At 36.2% G+C, this 21719-nt stretch overlaps 1 protein-coding gene and 1 long non-coding RNA gene across 2 annotated transcripts in view; both read right to left on the bottom strand.

The window, feature by feature from the left end:
- The window catches only part of LOC149246959 (uncharacterized), a 44718-nt gene extending 26339 nt beyond the window's left edge, over positions 1-18379 (bottom strand). The window contains exon 1 of the long non-coding RNA XR_016265603.1: positions 18273-18379. This is a non-coding gene — a long non-coding RNA (uncharacterized LOC149246959). The remainder of the gene's footprint in view (positions 1-18272) is intronic.
- LOC149246960 (serine decarboxylase-like) lies at positions 946-15024 on the bottom strand. The gene is made up of 5 exons (XM_089458066.1): positions 14428-15024; positions 2624-2855; positions 2329-2522; positions 1961-2097; positions 946-1793 (listed from the first exon to the last, which is right to left on the bottom strand). Exons 1-5 carry the CDS (start codon positions 14780-14782, stop codon positions 1221-1223), a joined length of 1491 nt encoding a protein of 496 aa, XP_089314192.1. The 5' UTR covers positions 14783-15024; the 3' UTR covers positions 946-1220.
- Positions 18380-21719: the final 3340 nt, after the last annotated feature.

The raw sequence follows: 21719 nt of genomic DNA, 5'->3' as shown, positions 1-21719 counted from the left end.
ATAATGTGCATGTTCTAAATCTTTTATCCATATGAGATTTATGAGCAACGAGCTTATAGAGATTAGAGGAGGAGGTAAGGGTACGTTCCCCTTAATGAAGTTATAATGATGATATAGTGTGTTTTTGTTCTACTACACTTTGTACAATTTTACACGTGAGTAAGATCATAGTGTACAATTTTACACGTGAGTAATATCATTTTTCCATCCAACATTGGAAATGGCCTTTCCCTAAGCTTAACCTGAACCCAGTAAAAAAAAACATTTCACTATTTAACATCCATCTCGTTCTCCTTTCTCTATATTTAACATGCATCTCTTTCATCTCCTTCTCCTTGATCCAATTGTGTACACTCGTTGATCCAATGGTGTACACAAGTGTGGAATTTCAGATGTTGATTTATGGCTCTAATTATGATTGTCCGCAATGGAATATAAAGTTTTTCATTCACCCACATCTAAGAATGAAATAATCGCTCTCTGCTTTTGGATTAGAGGATTATATCTTTGTCCAACAAAAGACGCAACGTGTTCGGGAGGTTGCAGACGGGGTCAACCACAAAGTTGAGTTAGCTTGAGATTATGGTGGAAGTATTGTTTGCAGAGGATGTTCATACAAAGAACAACAAAGACAGATTAAACGCAAATACAGTCAGAAGCAAAGCACAGAACAGATCAGAGGTCCTACTCTATTTATACAATCGCAATTCATACATTACGAAGTACACCGGTATAGAAGCCTACAGAGTAGCTCAATTCCATTCAAAATATTCCTAAGCCAGTTGAAAAAGTAAACAACCACACATTTGTTATAATATTGGCACGAACTACTACGTTTACAGCTTTATTTAAACTGAGATAACAAGACATCCTGCCAGTTTCTTGTAGAATTTCAAATCAAATAACCAGTGTTCAGTACAATTAATGGACTGACAACTCCGAATGTGGTTAAAATGAAATGAAATAAGCATAAAAAGTACAATATGATAAGTCACTCAAGCCATGGTGACATGGAAGATTGCGCTCTTAAATTGCGCACACAGTAGATCCAACATTCAAATAGAGTGCAATGCATCAGTAGCAGCAATGTTGGGATGAAAATTGGCATACGCCACTGAACTTGGCCCCCGTGCACGATGTAGGCATGATTATGTTTAAGGCGAGCACAATTCTCATCGCCAACTATGTGCCTGCCAGTGAACTCACCGACATTGCATAACTCAGGTATGATTATGTTGAAGGCAAGCACAATTCTCATCACCAACCTCATTTGCAATGCATGGAGTCACAACCTTCCCATCTGGAAACCATTTTGGTCGATTCTCAACCAACTCGTCCACAAAGAAATCTATCTTCTCTATTGTTACATTTGGCATCACAACAACATGGGCAATGTTTCCCTGGCAGGCAAGCTGCCACCTGCGGACAAAAGTTTCATCCTGTGGTCTCTCAAATACTACAGTGCTGCTCAGTTCATTTAACATTGCGCTAATCCCAGCAGACCGAAATCGACCTTTCAAATAATGTGCATTTCTAAGGCATTTCTGAACCTCTTTTTGAAAGCCTCGATAACCTTTCCGGTTCAAGGTGTACCAAAGAAATATAGGAGCATGCCCATTGCGACTTCCCATTATTGTGGCATCCCTAGAAGCTAAATACTCCACATCCCTTGAAAGGGCATTTATGTGCTCGATCCTTGTTATTTGCACACCGCATGGCATGGGACATCCAACAAACTTATGCCCAGACACACTCACACTTCCTATTGGCTTCTTAAAACTCACTTTTGGTGCCTGTGAGACGAAAACAGCAAAAGAAAAATAAGAAAAATATTTCACTTTTGCATACTCTAGTATTACAGTTAATGAGGTTGAAGTAATAATTCATACAGGGGTAATACAGCATGTATCCTACCCAAATAAAACTTTCAAGCAAAATGATCCATGGTTTAGTGTCTTACCCGCTTCACAAAGGGCATCATTAAGCCAAATAAAGCCCCGTCACAATGGATATAAAATCGGTCTCTCATGAAGCCCGATTCTTCAAGAGTCTGAACCACCATATCCAAATCATCTACAGCTCCCTTAACCGTAGTCCCTGGAGTTAATGGAATAACAATCAGGATTTCAAACATGTATTAGTTTCAAGAAAAGTCTATTTGGACAAATCTGCTCCAAGTTCATCCAATTCTAAAACAAATTCTCTAGAATGCATACACAACATATGGAGTTTGACCTAGAAATAAACTACTTTACAAAACCTTACTTCCACGGTTATAATGGTTTGCATTCACTCTGTTCCCATTGAGAAGGATACAGTGAGACTTACCAATATTAACATTGACAATAGCAGGCTTATCCTTGTTTTTAAGCAGCCTCTGTTTGAAATCCGCACAGTCAATCTCACCAGAAATTAGTGTATCCACCTTTTCTAATTGCATTCTGTACATCCTTGCTGCTTTGAAAATTGAGTAATGAGTCTCTCGTGATGCATACAAAATGCCATCCGGAAAAACCTCTCTCCTGCATAAAGATAATAGCACACATACCAATTCAGCAAAGATAGAGCAAGATTAAGAATACTAAGAAATTTTACCAAGGGTCACTTGAAAACAGGTACAAACCCGACTAAAACACCATGCAGATTTCCTTCTGTACCACAATTTGTGATGTATCCCCAATACTCATGTTTCTCCAGTTCCCAAAGGCGGGCAAACCAGTCCAAGACTCCAACCTCAAACTGCCTCGAGTGTACTCCATAGTTGCTCTCAATAAAAGGGTCACCAAGATTATTAATGGAAAAATGTTGCAGCTGTGCCAGTGCACCATAATCAAAATCCAGATTGTAAGGATAACCTGTAAAAACAGGTAGGATCAGTGCCTACTTAAATGTGCCCAAGGAAAAAGCTTCGATAAAAATTATCTAATACGTGCTAACAGTTTCATGTTATAGAACGGAAAGCAAATTAGAAAAACTTGATCACAGGAAGAAAGATTATGGTGCAAAATAAAAATTATGGCTCTTCCAGACAAATATAAATGACGATCTATATAACTAAATCCAGGTGATATTTTTGTGATGACTGGGGTTTTAATAACAGTGCTCCTGTTACATACTTTTAAGTTTAAAAATATAAGATGACAAAGGGATGAATAATTTGTGGCTTAGAGGGATTTTATATGTTCAAGGAATTAAAATCGTATTTTTTAAACCTTGTAGTAAATAATTGCATAAAATTATAATAAAATAAGTAAAATATCATAAGAAGACAAAGAACCGATCAAAGAAAAAGATCTATTGATTACAAGTAAATGGAATCAGATACATTCACACATCTAAGCATCATATAACAAGATAAGTATATGGGAAAAATGTTCAAATACTTTATTGAATAGAAGGAAAAATTACAACCATGAAGTGTGATTCGAAGTCACTCCTCCAGCTTTGATCCCATCCACATCACATCAAAAGCATGACAAACTTGTAGCATAACAATACTTGTCTCAAAGTCCATTCTCATAGCAACGTTATCTCCTTACAATTCAACATAGTTCATCCATTGATCACTTAGATGAGTGCTCAATTTATAGGAAGATGGAGGAGGTTATGTCATAAATGGGGGTACTGAATGGCCTTCCATACTTAGAATTAGTTCCATGGAGGAAGGGATGAGAGGATAGGATGCATCTTAACTCATTCCTCATCCATTTTTGAGCTCATAGGAATTGATAAGCGAGGGAAACTTGTAGTTTTACCAAATTTTCTGATATTCGATCCCTACGTACAGATTTATATATGAATTTACAAGATAGAAATTGTTGTTAAATTCCTCCCATACAATGAACTTGATTTCAGATTGTTGCACAATGATCAGTTTGAAGTTTGAACCAAAGGAAGCATACAGTGCAGAGCAACACTAATTCGAACAGCACTGTAGATAAGTCATAAATAATGGTTTGGAGGATTGTCCCATTGTGAAATGGCACCTATAGGTTCTATATGTTATATATAGATTGTTTTGGTCCAAATGACCCTCAAGCGCCTGCCATGAAATAGACATCTGAATCTAGAAATAGAAGCGGTTTATAAGACTTAAATGCTGAAGACTATAAATGAACAGGGTTGAAAGTACATATCTGATTCTTGACCTCAAGTTAAAACTCGTAGTTAAATGAAAATATGATCACCAGATCACAAATAAACTTGCCGTAGATCAACCAGGAAACGAGTTTTTTGGGTCAATCTGCAAACCCAAGTATAACTGGCAATCCCTAAACTTGACTCATGATCCCAAGTTTGACTTGCCCAGGAAATCATAAAAACCCCTAGGCTGCCATTTTTTCTCTGCTTGGGCAAATTTCCTCTCTGCCAGACTGACTGCAAGTGATCCAAAAGGAGTACAAAGTGATGCATCTGGAGCACCCACCAACACTTGTCAGTAATCCACTGATGCAGCTGGGCATCTAAGGGCATCAAATAGCTGCCTTAATAAGCGACTGTTACAGGCCTCTCACCGCTGTTTTTTCACCCTTGGAGGTACCTCTACACTGTGTTTTCATCCTTCATTTGTTGCTGTCTGTTATTTAAGGTTTATGACAACTTTTAAAGGAATTTTTAGGGTATATATATACTATTGTATTTTTTCAAGATTTTAGAGCCTGTAGCCCTGGCCCTTGGCCTGTAGGCTTTTACATTGCTGTCAACTGTCCCATTTCATAACAGTAATTAACTGGAGAAGATATCAGCAAGCAGTGCAGCAGCAAAATACTCCTTCCCACGAAATAGCCGCAATACATTAAACCAAAATAGTGAAAATGCCAAGGGTGAAATACTTTGCTCAGAGTTACCGTGAAAAGATTACAGGATCAGCTAAGACTTTATGTAATTTTTTCCAAACTCCTTGTGGTGGAGACAATTTTAGATTCAAATACCACCTCGCCCATGGCTATGCCATTGGTCCTTGCTTACATGTTGACCAAGATGTTAAATGCTAAACTAACTTGGCCATTGATAATCTCCATAATTAAAGCCAAGAAAGCAAGAATAAATGCAGAAATGGCAAATCTCAAAGGTGGTCAATCTAATACCCTCTTCTCGCCTCCCTATGTTGAATTTAGAATCGCAAAGCCAACTTGGCCATTGATACCCTCCATAATTAAAGCCAAGAAAGCAAGAATAAATGCCAAATCTCAAAGGTGCCCAATCTTCTTCGAATACCCCTCTTGTTGCCTCCCTGTGTTGAATTCAGAATGTTTGACCCATGTTTTCCACACATACCTATAACTCAAAGTGAAAGGAAAACTCTGCCTCCTCCCATTCTACAAATTTGAGCTGTGGAGTTGGAAATTTACACATTTTTGTTCACACACAACCCAGTTCGCAACTGAGCTTGAATGGCATAGGTTGGTAAGAGTATGTCCATATTCAATTTGTTGGTAGAAAACATTGAAGATGTCAACCTTATACCTGTTGAGTAACGTTCATCACAGACATAATCAAGGTCCACCACCATGAGTGATGGATGGACAGATATAATGAATTAGGTTGGTAAGAGTATGTCCATATTCAATTTGTTGGTAGAAAAAAATGAAGATGTCAACCTTATACCTGTTGAGTGTTGTTCATCACAGACATAATCAAAGTCCACCACCATGGGTGATGGATGGACAGATATAATGAATAGAGCCTCAAAAAATTCCTGTGTGTCTTGTCAAAAGGGCACAACCTTTCTCAAACCAGTCGATGCCTCAAACAAAGATAAAAGTTCCCAACTGATATGTGAAATGATGAAGTTGTTCATGAGGGAGAACATGTACAAATTGTTACCACGAACGCAACTAATTACATGGCTGTTGGTAGTCTTTTTGAGCTTAGGTACTGCCCCATATTTTGGACCTCTTGTGTTACACATTGCATAGATTTAAAGTTCGTGCATTGTTACCACCTGAAAATGCAAACCCAATTTGCATTTACCACCTGAAAATGCAAACCCAATTTGCATTTTCAGAGGCATTCTTTTCAATAGCATTGCAACAGCATATAATAACTTTGGAGCATGATATGATTCATTTGGCAGATGGCAATGAAGATCCATGTGTTTGCAACTTTGCCTTTTGTTTCACATGTTGATGGATATCCATGTACTTCAAGACATGTTTTGTTGTCGTGTTCATATATTTGGAGGCAAGGTTTCACATGTAGCAGAATTGACCTATCGGTGCACTTGTGTACATATCTAAATATTTTCATGCGTATTTCTCCATTGGAGGATGCCTTTGGGATGTCTTCACAATTTTCAAGACAAAACTCACATATTCAAAGACATTTCTCACATTCTCACTACTTGGGTTCATCTCACATTATTCTACATATGTTCAGGCATATAACTCATAATTCTTGTGGGCTTTAGGCATCATCTACAAGACAACAATGAGGTTTTGAGGGAGGATAGACATGTGTCACTAAACCCTCTCATACATGTCAAAGATTCTTCAAGGAAGGAAAGCCTGTCATTTTGAGGGATATATGGGGGCTTTTGTAGCATAATAAAGGGTCACATGTAAAAAAGAAAAGTAATGCCCTATCAAAGTGACATAACCACATAAAGTGGGAAGACCTCTTTCTGAAGAAGAGCATATGTCTTTTGATAGAGTGCCTAGATTGTCGCCAAACCAATGCCAATAAATGCAAGTAGTTGCAGCATTTTTGAACTGGGGTCATTATAAAGATTTTGATAAATATTGAGGGACTTAACGTGTTGTTGCCTCAAAACCCTAGGCCAGATATGATCATTTCTAATGGAGTGCTCCAGCTTTTCTTGAGTTCTATAGTAAATTTGGAAAGAGGAAGCTACTAGATGGTCATTCTTGGAGATCACCCATGCGAGGAAGGTGACATGTGGCATCAAAGACTAAATCAAGCCCTATTTTGTGCATCTTCTCACCCTTAATGAGGATCACCTAGCTTAGAGGTGGCTTCTAAACCTTCTTTATGTATTTTAATATGATTTACAAAAGATTTGAGGATGTAGAAATTAGTCAACAATCTTTTTTGTAAAATGTTTTACAAGAAGCTCTATAAAAGTAAAGTCTCATTTGCAACGACATGGTAGGATGAATGGAATTTTCCCTCTAAGCTTAGTTCAAGATCTCTTGAAAGAAAGATCTCTTGAAAGGGTTAAGCTCAAAATAAGGTTTCTCCATTTTTCCATTCTCTTGCATGAATGACTAGGGTTTCACAAGGTTTCCCATTGTATCTCGTTGCTGAAATAATCTTTATAGAAGCATATTATTGCTCCAATAAGAGGACATTAGGGCTAAGTAAAATCCTCCATAACACTACAGATGTAATTGTGAATAACAAAATAAATTCCTCGATGAAATTTGTGGTTATAGTTGTTCATTCATTGTTTTAAGTCTATTGTAATTAAGAATGAGGAATAAGTGTGTTAGAATATGGCTCTTTGATCTCATAATGAAATCAATTTTGAAAATATGATATATTATTTGTTGATCTTTCACTTAGAAAGCCACCATTCACAATCCACCTCATTTAGGCTTTCATCTGGTGAATTCTCTATTGGTCACAATTGCATGTTATTAGTTGACAATAATCTTATGGTTGTGAAGGTGCATCTTACATAACGGCCCTCACTTATTCTTGCACAAAATGAAATTTGTTTTGGCCTGTGTAGTACATAATTACAGCTTCTCCATCATACTCACGTCTACTTTCCCTATGATCTCGACTCCATCCCCCAATGGATAAAAATCGATTTTGACAGTCCATCACTTTATTATCCTAATCTAAATGTACCTTCATTCTACAAATATGAATTCTATATCAAGCTTCACAAGACCAAATTTGTGGTCCTACCACAATAAGAATCCCAAAATGTACTAGAGAAGAGACATCCTAAAATTAGGAGTGTTACATCCCGAACCTACATTGTAAGTGATAAAGCCCTTAAACACAAGTACAACCTTTGGGGACCTAGGACGGATTGTCCATTATCACCACAATGACACCTTCACTCACTTTAGGTCGACTCCCTCTAGCAAAAGGAGGGTTTCTTGAGATAAAATGTGTAGATACACTTTAAATTTTGTGGATGCTAAGTTGCCAAGACCAATGCCAATCCAAAAGGTTATGGAGTCAAAAAATATTAACAAACAGGAGTATGGAGAAGATGTAAGTAAGTCATGCCATGGCGTGCCATAATTAGTTCAAGTGAATTTTCACATTATATGAAAGCGAGGGCCCTAACAACAAATACACCAACACAACTAAGGTACTTGTAGCTAGTAAATGATGTGCAATCTCAATGGTGAAAGAACATCCACAACATGAAATTATAAATAAAAAGGAATAAGTAGACAACCTTCTAAAGAATGAAGAGCCCAAGCAAAATATCACATCACATACAATCTTATAAGATTAGTTTGCCATAACAAGTGCCACAACAAATATGTTACTCTACCAACAAGCTCCCCAATATATTGAATTACATCAAGGACTAAGGAGGGTAAGAACCTCAACCCTAGTCCCTTCTCAATGTGCAAAAACTCGCTTTCTATTGAGATCATTTCCAACAACATAAAACCCCAATTATCCAAGAGAAAATAGAAGAGTTATGGACACCTCACATTTGCTTTCTCCTTAATTTTCTCTTCCTACAAAATATTCAAGTAGGTGTAGAGGGGTTTTCCCTATGAATACAAACATCTCAACTAAATGAGAAGGATCCTCTTTATATAGATATGGGCTCACCTCTAATACAATAAACAAATAATTTAGTGACTATCAAATCTTTCTCCAAGGAGTAGTAATTAAATCTTATATCCTCAATCACCTTGACCACTCTTCTTAAAAAAATAGTAAGTGGCATCTAGATTCAAATATCTCCAAGGAATAACAAAAACTCCCTAAAGGATAGGCACTCTTCCTAGTACATTAACAAACTCCACAAAAAATGGATTTGATGCAACTCCCAAAGAAGATTGTGTAAGAGTTTGTTGAGAACTAACCAACTCCTCAAAAGTTGAAACACCCTCCCTTAAATAATATTCCTCATTCCTTGAATCATGCTCTAAAAACATCATCGGACCTCTTTTATGGTGAGAACCCCTAATTAATGTTGTTCACCTTGTCAAATGCTAGGTTTGTTATGCCAGTTGTCCACTTTCCTTAAAACACTCCTCCAGATAACTAATTAGAAACCATTTCTCTTTGAAAAATAGTCATGGAGCTCAAAATAGGGGTAATGTTCCTCCACATATGGTTGACCAAACCTTTGGAAGGTGGATCTTCATGGGGATATGAGCTAAGAAAAGGTTGGTGGTTTTTAAAACAACACTTAAAAAGTGGATCTCATTGTCTGCAAATCGAGGGGGTGATCAAGGTGTGGACTCATGCCTCCTTGAGCTTGGACATCCTGCCTCTCCTTTGTTTTTTAATCATGCTTCAAAAACTACCTCATAAAGTATGCATTCTACCCTTAATGACCTTTGAATATAAGCAATGGTATTCTAGCCAAAGGAACAACCCAATATTCATGGCATTTTGAATTGCAACAACAATTATAGGGATTGCTCTAGGTTCTTGAACAAATGATAGGGAGTGGCCTACTCCATCCATTGATGAAATAATACATGGTATTGATCCTTGTGAAAATCCTTTCCCTAGAACTTCCATATTTGCTCCTTTTGGAGATATACAAGGTTTCTTTGTACCAAGACAATGTTTGCAATTGTTGGTATTAACATATGCAGTATGACCGCAAACCCTTGCCTTGTGAGCCCATGTTTTGACCATGGCCCACCAATAATGGATCTTGCTCAACAATATAACCGCAAAAGATAGAGGATCATACTTGAGTTGGAGCATATTTCTTTCAAAAACATAATCTTTAAATTCATCTTGAAGTGTCCATCAACTTTCATCAAATATCAACAAGTATTCCAACAATAGCTAGACTTCCCAAAAAGGCACAATCTAACACCCTCATCACTAAAAGCAATCACCTTCTTGCACATATAAACAGGCCAAAACTGAGACCTAAACCTGCCTCAATACCATTCGAGAAGTGTCAAGAAAAAGGTGCTTAGAATAATTTAAATGAGATCTTAAAATACTAGTCACAACAACCACCCGAGACACTAGAAATACCAGTGTTGTAAGGAATGCATTGGTAAAATCCTTCCAAGATTCCCATTACTATGATAAATCCTTCAAGCGCAAACACTTCTAACTCAATATCATCAATTTGTTGGGAAGATGTGTGTCCCAAAAGCTGTCGAAATTGTTGTTGAACAAGGCTTACACTATTATCACCCTTCCTACCACTGAACAATCCTAAAATATCTCGATTTTAATGTTGTGTTAATGCTTAATGAAACAAGGAAAAAAAAGATTCTCCATTTCACGTATGAGCAAATCTAACCAACTCTGCCTACAAGGCCCTATTGATTTCTATTTGATAGTAAGCCCTTTATATTAACAACAATCTCACATAAGAAATCTAGCTTGATCTCCCACCAAAATTATCTTGTATCTGGAAACTAAGTCACCGCGTTCGTGTTCGTGTTCGAGTTCAGTGACTTTGACATTTGAATAAAGTTTGACACTTGAAATTTTGAGGATAAAATTCGGCATTAAGTTCGACATATTATAAATCTGAATATATATAAAATTAAAGTTTAAAACACATATCGGCAGAGATAAAAATACCATGCCCATTGCCAAGTTGAGCCACTGCATAGGTTGGCTATGAATTTCCATAAGCTAAAACAAAACTCTAAATCACTAAGAGGATAAAATAAAACATGATTTTATCTATTACTTCGCATTATTAACAATATCGATGAATCATTCAAAAACTGAAATAGGCCAAAGTAAAGATGTCAGATCCATTAAACCATTCTTGAGTGGATTCTGGAACAATCATAGAGCATTAATTACAACTGCAGAGCATATCCATTAACGCAGACAATTCATAGATAGCAACGTGTAGAGAAATTTGGGATAAACTATAAATTGAAATATCCAGAATTATCCAGAATTATGATAAGAGGCAACTCCTCCATCAATGGCAACGTGTAGAGAAATTTGGGATAAACTATAAATTGAAATTTGAACTCTAATTTACGTATATACTAATAAATTCATTGAAAATCCAATAGCAACATGCACCACAAATGTAAGCACTAGGTAAAAAAGATTCTGGGATTAAATTATGCCTCCCAAACCTAAAATCTAATCTTTGGCGTTGCATATCTACTCAAGAAATGGAAGAACACATTATTATCTAATATTTATGGAAGAGACATGCCTCTGGGTTTGAATTTGGTTGGATATAGCAGTGAAAAAACATTGAGATCAGATGGTTGTCGACTGCAATGGTTCTATCGAATCAGTACACGCTCCTCTACGAATATAGCATCACCTATCATCTTTGCAACTTGCATTTGTCGTCACTATGGCTGCCAGGATGCAGCGATCGACACACGAGAGATTAAAATGTGTTGTACGTTGTAGCTTGCCACAATTGTGAGGTTGAAGAGGTAGAACTAGATTGTGAGCCTATGGTGTAGATTTAGGGCTATAGTTTTTAAATAAAAATTAATTATTATCTAACGAAAATTAATCGAACACAAGATGAATTTCATCAATTTTAATGTGACTTTTGTAATTTTGCTCGCGTTTGAGTTCGAGTTCTTATTCGATTCAAGTTCAAGTTTGTGTTCGCATTGACGTTCTGTGAATCTAATCGAATAAATTTGGCAGGCAGTCAAGTTTGGCGAACTTTGAATTCCAAGGGTTTTGTTCGCTGAACACGGTGACTTAGACTGGAAGACTAGAAATAATCTCTCAAAATTCCCATGCATTTTGGGGGCCTACAAGGAGGATGACCACTAAGGTGACAATAGGTGGTCCTCAAGTTGCTAAGAAGTTTGTGCTTGGTGATTGGATTTATCTTTTGTGCAGATCATGGACGTAACAAGGATATTGGATAAATTGTTTGGATAAAAGAGGTTGTAGATAGGCAAAACCCATAACCAAATGCATTTACAATCACACAATGTCCTCAACACCATGAGAATATACACAAAAGGCAAGGAACTTGTTCATCTCGCATTGAACATATTTGCAATTAACTTCATCTCCTTGAAATTTCCACTTGACCAAAAGATAAATTTCCAGAGGATGTTTTTGGGACCTAAGTAGATGGCATTTAAACATGGCAAAACCATCAAATGTGTTGAATCTAAGTTTGGGTTAACCAATTGTTTCTTAGAAGGTTTCTTAGAAAGGTGTGAAGAGATTATTGTTGAGACAAGACACTTGTCAAAGTGCTCAAGTGCTTATTTTCTCATTGTTCAAAGTCAAACTTCATTTCATTTCTTTCAAAATTTAAATGTTCTTCGAACTTTCAAAATGGTTTATGGTGACAAATCCTCATATGTGTTGCCTTTATAACGCAATGGATCTCACAAATAAGGCCATCAAAAGAAATATCAGCATGAGAAATATTTAGTGACAGAGGATGGAAATTTCACTGTTTTTGATAATGTATAAGATCAAGATTGGGCAGTGAAGCTGAATTCAGATAACGTTCAGGTATATTCTCCTGAAATGTAATACAAAATCAATGGCATTGTAAAGAAGCTGAAACTAGTGTGATCTTTACATATTTGGTGAAAAGGAATCCAAGTTTTGGTGTTTTCGATAAATGTACAAGATCAACATTGGGCAGTAAAGCTGAAGAAATATCAGAAGATGTCCTAAATATGCTCCTCTAAAATGCTATACAAAATCAAGACAATGTAAAGAAGCTTGAAGTAGTCTAATATTTACAGTGTAAAAGATGGAAGTTTTAGTGTTACTGAATGTATAAAATCAAGAATGGCCAGCACAGTCAAAGAAATACCATATAATATTGGAATTACGTTTCACCTGACATGAACATACAATCTAGAAGTTTGAAGCAATCCGACCTTTACATATTTAGTGAAAAAGGAGAGAAGTTTTAACATTTCTGCTGTCTCATAATGTCCATGATCAAAGGAGAAGCTTGAAGTACTCTAATCTATGCATATTTACTAAAAATCTATTGCACTTGATGAGGCGCATCCACAGCCAAGGCAGATATGCCACGTCTGATGTTAATGAAACTAAAGTGAAAAAAAAAAAATGAAATCCCTAGAAATCAAAAATTTAAAAACAATGGGTGATAACAATAAAAAACTAAATGAATATAAAAATCTATCATAAAGTAAACAAGGTTATTATATCTTAACTCCTGATCTTTCTAGGATCAAAAGAATTATACTTTTTTCTTTTGATCTTTCATTGAGATTATTAGATCCGAGATTAAGCTGATCCATACAGGTGGTGATGTACAGACATATACTAACATAGATTCATCTTAACCTAACATAGATCCATCTTAACCTAAATCTATCAAGATCAAGAGGTATTAAAAAACACCAATTGAAGACTTCTAAGTAGTTTAAGATAGATATATGCTAGTTTTCTTTAGATCCTCTTTATCCTTTTTACATTAGAAATGGAATGTCTATATTTTTCTATTTTAGTAGATCCATCCTAACCTAGAACTATCAAGATCAAAAGAAGCCCAATTGCAGACCTCTAAATGGTTAAGATGAATATATGCCAGTTTAATTTAGATCCTCTTCATCCTGTTCACATTATAAATAGAATGTTTATGTTTTTCCATCGTAGTTTATGCCTGTGACACATCTTTTGGACTACTGGACGTAAATGACCTGCCCTCTTCGTTTGCAAGTAATTCCATAATGTTTTAAATCAAAAAATCTTAGATTTAGGATCTGAGGAGCAAGAAAAGCAACTTTGAACAGGGTAAATCATGGCTTTCGAAGCAGTTACCGGGGTTCTAATATAACCTTTCCATTTTTATCTATTCATTAATATTGTAATAATAAAAAGAAAATCCATAATAGCTCTTTAATTTGCCTTAAAAAAATAATCTGGAAATCCAATTTTAATGTTATAAGAGGATCCATCTTTAACAATAATCTATTAAGTATAAATAAAGATTTAAAAAAAAAATGGGACATCCACATTTCCATTTTTTAAATTACATTTTAGATATAGGAAAAGAAAATAGAATTTTTATTTTATTAAATATATCAGGACGTCGGTTTTGATGTGACATTTCGGTGAAAATAGACATTAATAGAGAATAATAAACGACATTCCATGAAGACTACTCCGTATCTCGTAATCAAGTGCAAATGATACAATGTGAAACAAATACCTACATTAAAAGGCTAGTTCTAATGTTATCTAACATAAATAACTAGATCAAGTTCATTTCGACTCTGTCAAATCTCGCATTTGAACAAATCCCGCAAATATACCGACAAAGATCTGAAAATAGCTTACCAAGATGGTGCTTCGTTCTTTCCACGAGACTCCGCCGGTACTTGGCCAAAACACTGGCCATGTAGCCATCTCTTTCACCTGTAATCTCATCGTCGACGTCCGGCTCGGTGATCGCAAGGCAGCTCGTATGAATATTCCTGCCGAGCACAATTTCTTTCTTTTCTCCATTTCCAGAACCTTGGCCATTATCAGAACGGCTACTAACACTGCCATTTTCGTCCCCATCCGTCCCGGTCAAGGGAGCGCATATCTCAACCGGATCAAATTCCTTGGGGAGAGGCTCGACCCAGTCACCTGCCAAAGACTTAGGGTTAGCATTCGTGCTTGGGTTCGCAACTTGTACCGTGCAAACCATGGCTCTTTTGTTATCTGTCACTTCGGGAATATGCCAACAATGTACCGAGATCGATTCCCGCTAAACCCAGAGAGGCCAAGAATATGCCTTACGCGCTGTTTCTCTATGCAGCGAATATGCTTCCCTTGTTTTCGCGTTCGCCAGCCACGGCATTTAACAAAAAAATCTCAGGAAACCGGCATGACCCCATCCGATTTACTGGCTCTTAAGAGTATCAAAGGGGCGGTCGCCGACTCGCCAGTGTTTTGTCGCTGCCTGGGCCGGTAGGGCAATGATGGAATTTGACGGGCAATTTGCCCGTCACGAGCTATTTTACCCGTATTTAACGTTTGAAAAATTGAAGTGACCGTCTTTTGTGACGTGTTAAAGTTTATAAAACGTTGTTTTGACGGTTTGTTTTTCACCCAAAACGTTCTTAAGACTTTATCTTAACCTGTTGAATAATTAGATATACGGTTTATGCTTAAGCTTTTTTAATTTTAGTAATAATTAAGTGAAAGATATGATTGTATTAGAAATTTACTTATAAGCTTTATTCAATTTTACTAATAATTAATTTGAAATATATGACATTTACTTATAAATTTTATTCAATTTTATTAATAATTAATTTGAAATATATGATTTTTTTAGAAATTTACTTATAGTTAAAAAAGTCAAAGTTTGTGTTTTATCCAATTTTGTTAATACTTAATAAGTGATATCTATTTTTTTAAATTTATTTTATAGTTAAAAAATTGAAAATTTGTTTATAGTTTAAACAACCAATTTTGTTATCTAATTTTTCATTGTTATTCAATTTTGCCAATAATCAATTCTAGATTTATGATTTACTCATAGTTCAAAATTGGCTTATAACTAGCATAGACTCATTTTAACTCCTGATCACCAAGCATTGAGGTGGTTCAAATCTCTCAAAATGCAAGTGTAAAACTTGAGGAAAGATTTTCACTTCAAAGAGATTTGATTCCTCTAGGTTCTCGGTAGATCTTGAATTAAATGGATCTATCTATCCCACTATTAATTCAAAAGTCACTAACATCACACCAAAACTAAATGCAGATTACTAAAATAGAAGTTAGGAGCAAATTAACAATACGACACGGATATTAATAGATGAAAGTTGAAATTTCTTCATTTGTTTTGAATTTGCTGCCCAATTTGTCCCCCTGGGACCCACCAAAACCAAGATGAGCTAGAGAAAGGCTCATTGGTGCACCACAAACTAAGCGATGGGGCTTAAATGAGAAGGAGAATGCAAAGCCATGCACACCATAGCTACCAAAAGTGAAGATCCTCGAGTTTCCAAATGCGAAGGTACAAAATGTCAATGAAGATGTTTTCCAAGAGGTGAACTATAAGCCCATGGAAATTTTCGTAAATCGTATGTTGTGGAACACCACACTTACTATGTGGGGGTGGGAGCATGGTGATGCTAGTTCATTTCCTCTAGGAGATCAAGGGCGAGATGGTAGTTCTCCAGTTGTCGTTGTAGAGCTGAACCTGGTGGTCCCAACCATGAAGTGCAATAGGCCATCAATACTCTACAAGACCAAGTGAATAGACATTGTATAGGATTCCTCGACACCTCAACTAATAGAAGGTGCGTGCACAATGCAAGGGAAATTTGAACCCTTCACATCAAAAAGGTTTTGGGTAATTTGACCCTTTAATCTTCTAACCCTCATGGGTACCACCAAATGTGAAATGGGCTCGACAAGCTCTGAATATCTTCAAGGGACAAGCGTAGAGAGAGGACCAATCATTTGGAGAGAAGCCAAAGGAACCATCACTAACCTTCTTATCTACAATAGGCAGCAACATGCATTTCTCAATAAACATTAGAGAATAATTGTGGTGGTAGTGGGAGCAAGAGGATGTAGTGGCTTAGTCCCTTAAGTGATGGGGGTCACAGGATGGGAGTTGTTGAGAAGAGGCTACTAGATTTAATTTATGTAAATACCCTTTGTTCATCATAGGTATATATATTGATTACCTTTGTTCATTATATGCAATGTTTAAATCTATTCTTGAAAATTCACATTTTCTTATCTTCTTCCATTTTGTATACTGCTAATCCCTTCTCCATTTAAACATAGCAGAGTAGAAAGGAACATTACTATAGAGCAAGGCATACAGGGTCGTCGGTTGTTGAGTTGAGTTCAATTCCATTGTACATTACTGATTTGTCTTTCCTTTTCTTATTATGCTTCTTATTATGCTTCTTTCTTTTGTTGATGCTTTTGCTATGTCAATGGTTATTTCTCTGTTCTTGTTCTTGCTTGTATGTTTTTGTGGAATTTGGGTTTTTTTGTTTTACTTTGATATTGGTGTTTTTAAAGTTTTTTATTGTTTACATTTGGTATCGTATGAGAGGGGAGGTGATAATTTCACTAGTTAAATCCTATAGTGGTGGTTTTTGTACATTCCACATTATGTGCAGTAGGTTAAAGATGTATGCATTGTTACTTTTGGGTTTTATTTTAATAAATAATTATGTTTGTGTTTATTTTAGTTCATTTGTTTAATAATATTTTATGTATATGCAGGTGTAGAAAAATTGTGTAGCAGCTCCTCTAAAGACGTTGTATTGTGATAAGGAAAAAACCTATTGAGTCATTAAAATTACTTTCTTATGATTCACACTCGGCTTAATGTAGAGTCCTCAAGTTCAAGTGGTGAAATAAGTTATGTTGTATTAGAAGGTAGAATATTTATTATGGAACCTAATTGAATAAAATGAAATCCAACAACTTTACTTTATTTGATCTTCTCCTTGAAGGGTCTTTCTATTAGATAGTTATATCATACTTAACCAAATCTTAAGTCACCTCCCCTGCTCTTAACCAAGTTTTAAATCTCCTTTCCTCAGGTCTTGACTGTCCTCTGTAGGGGCCACTACTTGAAATGAACCTCTCTCTCTTTATTTTCCACAAATAAGTTACATTCCATGGAGATGATGAGGATATTCCTTTGATGGATTGATATTTCCCAATAGTGATGGCTAGAGTTGGTTTGGAAATAAAATATGGTTGGGAGGTCTATTGATTTTTTTTGGGTGAAATTCTAGGTAAACAATCGTTGAAAAAAAATGTGCATGAAAATATACACACATGGATGAGAGTAATACTAATATTGGTGTTGTACTAACAAACACATACAAACAATTTGATTTATGGGTTATGAAGATTTTGCTGTGAGTTTCCTCAGGATTCAATAAGTCATTTCTATGTTAGCGTCATTTTATTATTATGATAAATATGTAAAAAAAATAACATCATTGTGTTATTGAAGGGTAATTTTTTAATCGAACTTTATTGATAAAGGGTTAATTTATTATTAAAACATCATTTTTGAAGGGTAAAATTTTAAACATAACGTTTTTTGATGGGAAGTATAAAGACCCAAAACGTCAAAAAAAATTTGTCTGACGGGTACAAAAGAATCCAAATTCCAACCCTGCGGTAGGGAGATTGTAGGCCGTCGGTACCTCGACATCGACGGCGCCCGTGTGTCCTCGGTTTTAAAAGAGAGCCGTGAAACAAGACGAGAGATGGGACGACTAGTGGAGTTCTGTCTGAACTCAGTGGTGTGCAGTGATATTTTATGCAGTTGTTTAAGAAGTGATTTTTAGGTTTTATTTTGGGTATTTTGTTTGTAATAGAGTGAGTAATTGGAAAATCATAATTCTAAGTTATTTACTTTATAAAAAAATTGAGCGTTGTTTTTTAAACCTCTGAAAATGTAATTTAAAGTTATTAAATTTATTTTTGTATTCAAGAATATAATTTAAAGTTAAATATATTATTTGAGTTATAATCCATTTATGTGAGAAATGTAAATTTAGCAATTGCACTTTTGACCAATGGAATTTTTGTTAAACTCAATGGTGTGTAGTGATATTTTATGCAGTTGTTTAAGAAGTGATTTTTAGGTTTTATTTTGGCTATTTTGTTTGTAATCGATTGAGTAATGTAATTTAAAGTGATTAAATTTATTTTGTATTTAAAAATGTAATTTAAAGTTAATATATATTATTTTAGTTATAATCAAATTTATGTGAGAAACGTAAATGTACACTCAAGGAATAAAAAATTTGGGAAAATCAAGAAAATTTTAAACAGAAAATGGATTAGTTTAGTATAGTTGATTGCAATTGTATCTAAAGGTGTAAAAGTACACTTAAGGAATAAAAAAATTTGGGAAAATTATGGAAGTTTGAAGATAAAATGGAGTTTAGCATAGTTGCTTTTAAGAGTTGAGCCATTTAATTTTTTATATAAATGTTGTAAGTGAGATGTAATCCAAATATAGATTTGTTTACAAAAAAGGAATCTCACCAAAGTGACTACAAGATCTGCCAACGCAAATTTAACAAGATGCCATACAACAATTCAAGGAATGGAAAGAAATTAACAAGATGTGGTACAACAATTCAAGGAAACTAGTGAGTAGCACCTAGTGGTTGCAAAAAATACAAATGGTAAAAATAGAGAATAATTGTGATAGCTCTTGTCAAAATTCAATGTAATAAAAGTTAATAGAGGCAAAATAACAATCATAGTTATGGGGCACGTATTCAAAATTGAATATTGGGCAAAACATCATAGTATAAGGGTTCATTTGATTTATTATGGCTAAGGAAATTGGCAAAAACAATGGCAAAAGCTTTGGAAAGCCATGAGGTATTAATTGACATTTTATTTGTGAAAATAATGGAATTAGGAGAAAATGAAGGTGAAAGGTCACAAGGTGCATATGAGGAGGAAAATGAAAGAAAATAATGGAAAATTGAAGAAAATAGAGGTCTCATTAATAAAAAATATTATGAGGAACAATTTGTAACAGTTTTGTCACTACAACCTTTAGTCAATTCAGTTTTGGAGCTCTCTCTCTATTCTCTCTCTCTCACGCTCTTAGACACTTCGAGTTTTCTTGGAGCACTTCAGCATTGAATCAAGAAAAGCAAAGAAGACAAGAGGAACCAAAGATGAAATGAGGAAGAGTAGGATTAAGTGGCTACAGCGAGATTATTTGCAGGTATCGAGTTGCATGTATGATTTCCTTGCTGGTTTTGGCATGCATGGTTATGCATGTGTGTTCTTGGTTCTCTTATTGTTATTGGCATGGGTTTTGCCAGGTGTGCCAGTGTTCTTCAACCTTGCCTTGCCATTTATGGATAGCCATGGTGTGATCGGGTTCTCATGTTTTGGTTGAGATGGATTTCCAGATGGATTTGAAACTGAGTGAGGTGGTATCTAAAAGAAAAAACACATGGCCTAGTGATCCCTGAATCAGACTGTGGATTGTGATAAAGCCTTGGCCTAGTAACCCTTGAACCAGACTGTGGGTTGTGGTAAAGCCAAATTTTGTGTTACCTTGGTGGGCCTAGGAATCCTTGACCAATGAATGGCGGGATATATGGTAAATCCTAGAGGTGGGTGCCCTCAATCAGGCCTAGGAATCCTTGGCTGATGAATGGCAGGATATACGGTAAAGCCTGGAGGGTGGAGTCTCGATTAGGGCCTAGTGATCTAGTGGGGATTGCGGTAAAGCCTAGAGACTAGGAGATAGGCAAATTCCTCACAGTGTAGGTGGAGAAATACGGTGGCATCCATGCTTGTTTAGGGCTTAGTGATCTAGTGGGGATTGCGGTAAAGTCTGGTTCTATTGATGAGGGTGAGGTGGTTTAGCCTCGGGAAGCCCTGGTTGATTTTTGGTTATGAGCCCTGTTAGCTTCGTTGACAAAAGGCCCAAAATTGGATCCAAATACGCTCTAAAGCACTCCCTAAGTCTTCAAAAGTGCTCAAAGATCATCCATCAATCGAAACAAGCAAGGGAGAAAAGCCCTTGGAAGGGTTGAAAATCACTATTGGGAGGCTAAAATGCTTAAAAATCAGTCAAAAACCCTTAGCGCAGGCTTAAAACCCAAGAATGCATAGTTGTCGTTAGATTTGGCCGATCAACTACCCAGATCTAAGCGGCAAATCGCAAATCGGCGGTCCCAAGCAGTGGCAATCGGAGCTAGACACTGCCGATCAACGATGATCAATATCGGCGAAAACCATGGGGTAGGGCCTTTGCATATATATAAGGGCGATTCGATAATGCCGGACCCGACGGCCTTATGAATGATATTCTATAAGATTTCAAGTCCGTGCCCAAGCATTGTTTAATGCATTTCTCATATATTTAGTTATACAACGATATACAAAGGAACCTTGGGGCAGCGCTGATTGCGATGAAGCCCGGACTCGAAAGGGTGCGGGAAGGGAAATTCATAATTTTTTAAGTCCGCCGAGACCGATTTTTCATAGTTTACAGTGAATTTTCGTATTTCAAAGAAATACAAAGGAAACACGAGACCAAGCCATTTGCGACATGTGACAATGATTAAGGGCGGACCCAATAGATGCATAGATCATATTTGAGGGCTTCTGAAGTCCGAAAGAATCAGAAATAGGCAGGATTTTACATGTTGCAGCGTTTTTTTGTGTCTAACAGAAAAACAATCATTATTAAAACATTTAAAAGGATAACAGAGGCCGCAGAGCCATTCCACCACATAGCAGAGGTCGGAAAGCGATCAGGGGGCATAGACAGCGCAACACAACTAAATCAACCCAAAGTAATCGTGGAGCCACAACGCGAGACATCCAGAACAAACGGAATGATTGTGGGGCATCTGTGACATGAGAGAGCTCCCAGACAGCGCAGAAACTACCCAAAATATCTGAATGCGGTTATTCCTCTATCAGAAGAGGAAAACCTCCAAACCATGCTTGCCTATAGAGGGAATCAAACAGTTAGCAAGACAGAGGGATAGATTAGGACCTATCAAGCCTCAGAAGGCTCAACATCATTGTAAAGAGCTATAAATAGATGAAAACTAAATGTAATATGGGTTCAACTTCTGGAGACTAATGAGACTTTGCTA

Source organism: Pinus tabuliformis, chromosome 7 (genome assembly GCF_031772625.1).
Source record: "Pinus tabuliformis cultivar Carrire ecotype Pingquan chromosome 7, CPIR1, whole genome shotgun sequence".
NCBI classification, from domain to species: domain Eukaryota; kingdom Viridiplantae; phylum Streptophyta; class Pinopsida; order Pinales; family Pinaceae; genus Pinus; species Pinus tabuliformis.
The sequence above is the reverse complement of the archived record's forward strand: the minus strand, read 5'-3'. Positions and strand labels throughout refer to the sequence as shown.

Excerpts from the sequence above, each read along its gene's own strand:
- LOC149246960 (XM_089458066.1), bottom strand. The coding sequence starts at position 14,782 with ATGGTTTGCACGGTACAAGTTGCGAACCCAAGCACGAATGCTAACCCT. Across the intron at positions 2,523-2,623 it reads CTGCATGGTGTTTTAGTCGG|GAGAGAGGTTTTTCCGGATG; the intron begins GTTTGTACCTGT and ends ATCTTTATGCAG. Across the intron at positions 1,794-1,960 it reads TGATGCCCTTTGTGAAGCGG|GCACCAAAAGTGAGTTTTAA; the intron begins GTAAGACACTAA and ends TTCGTCTCACAG.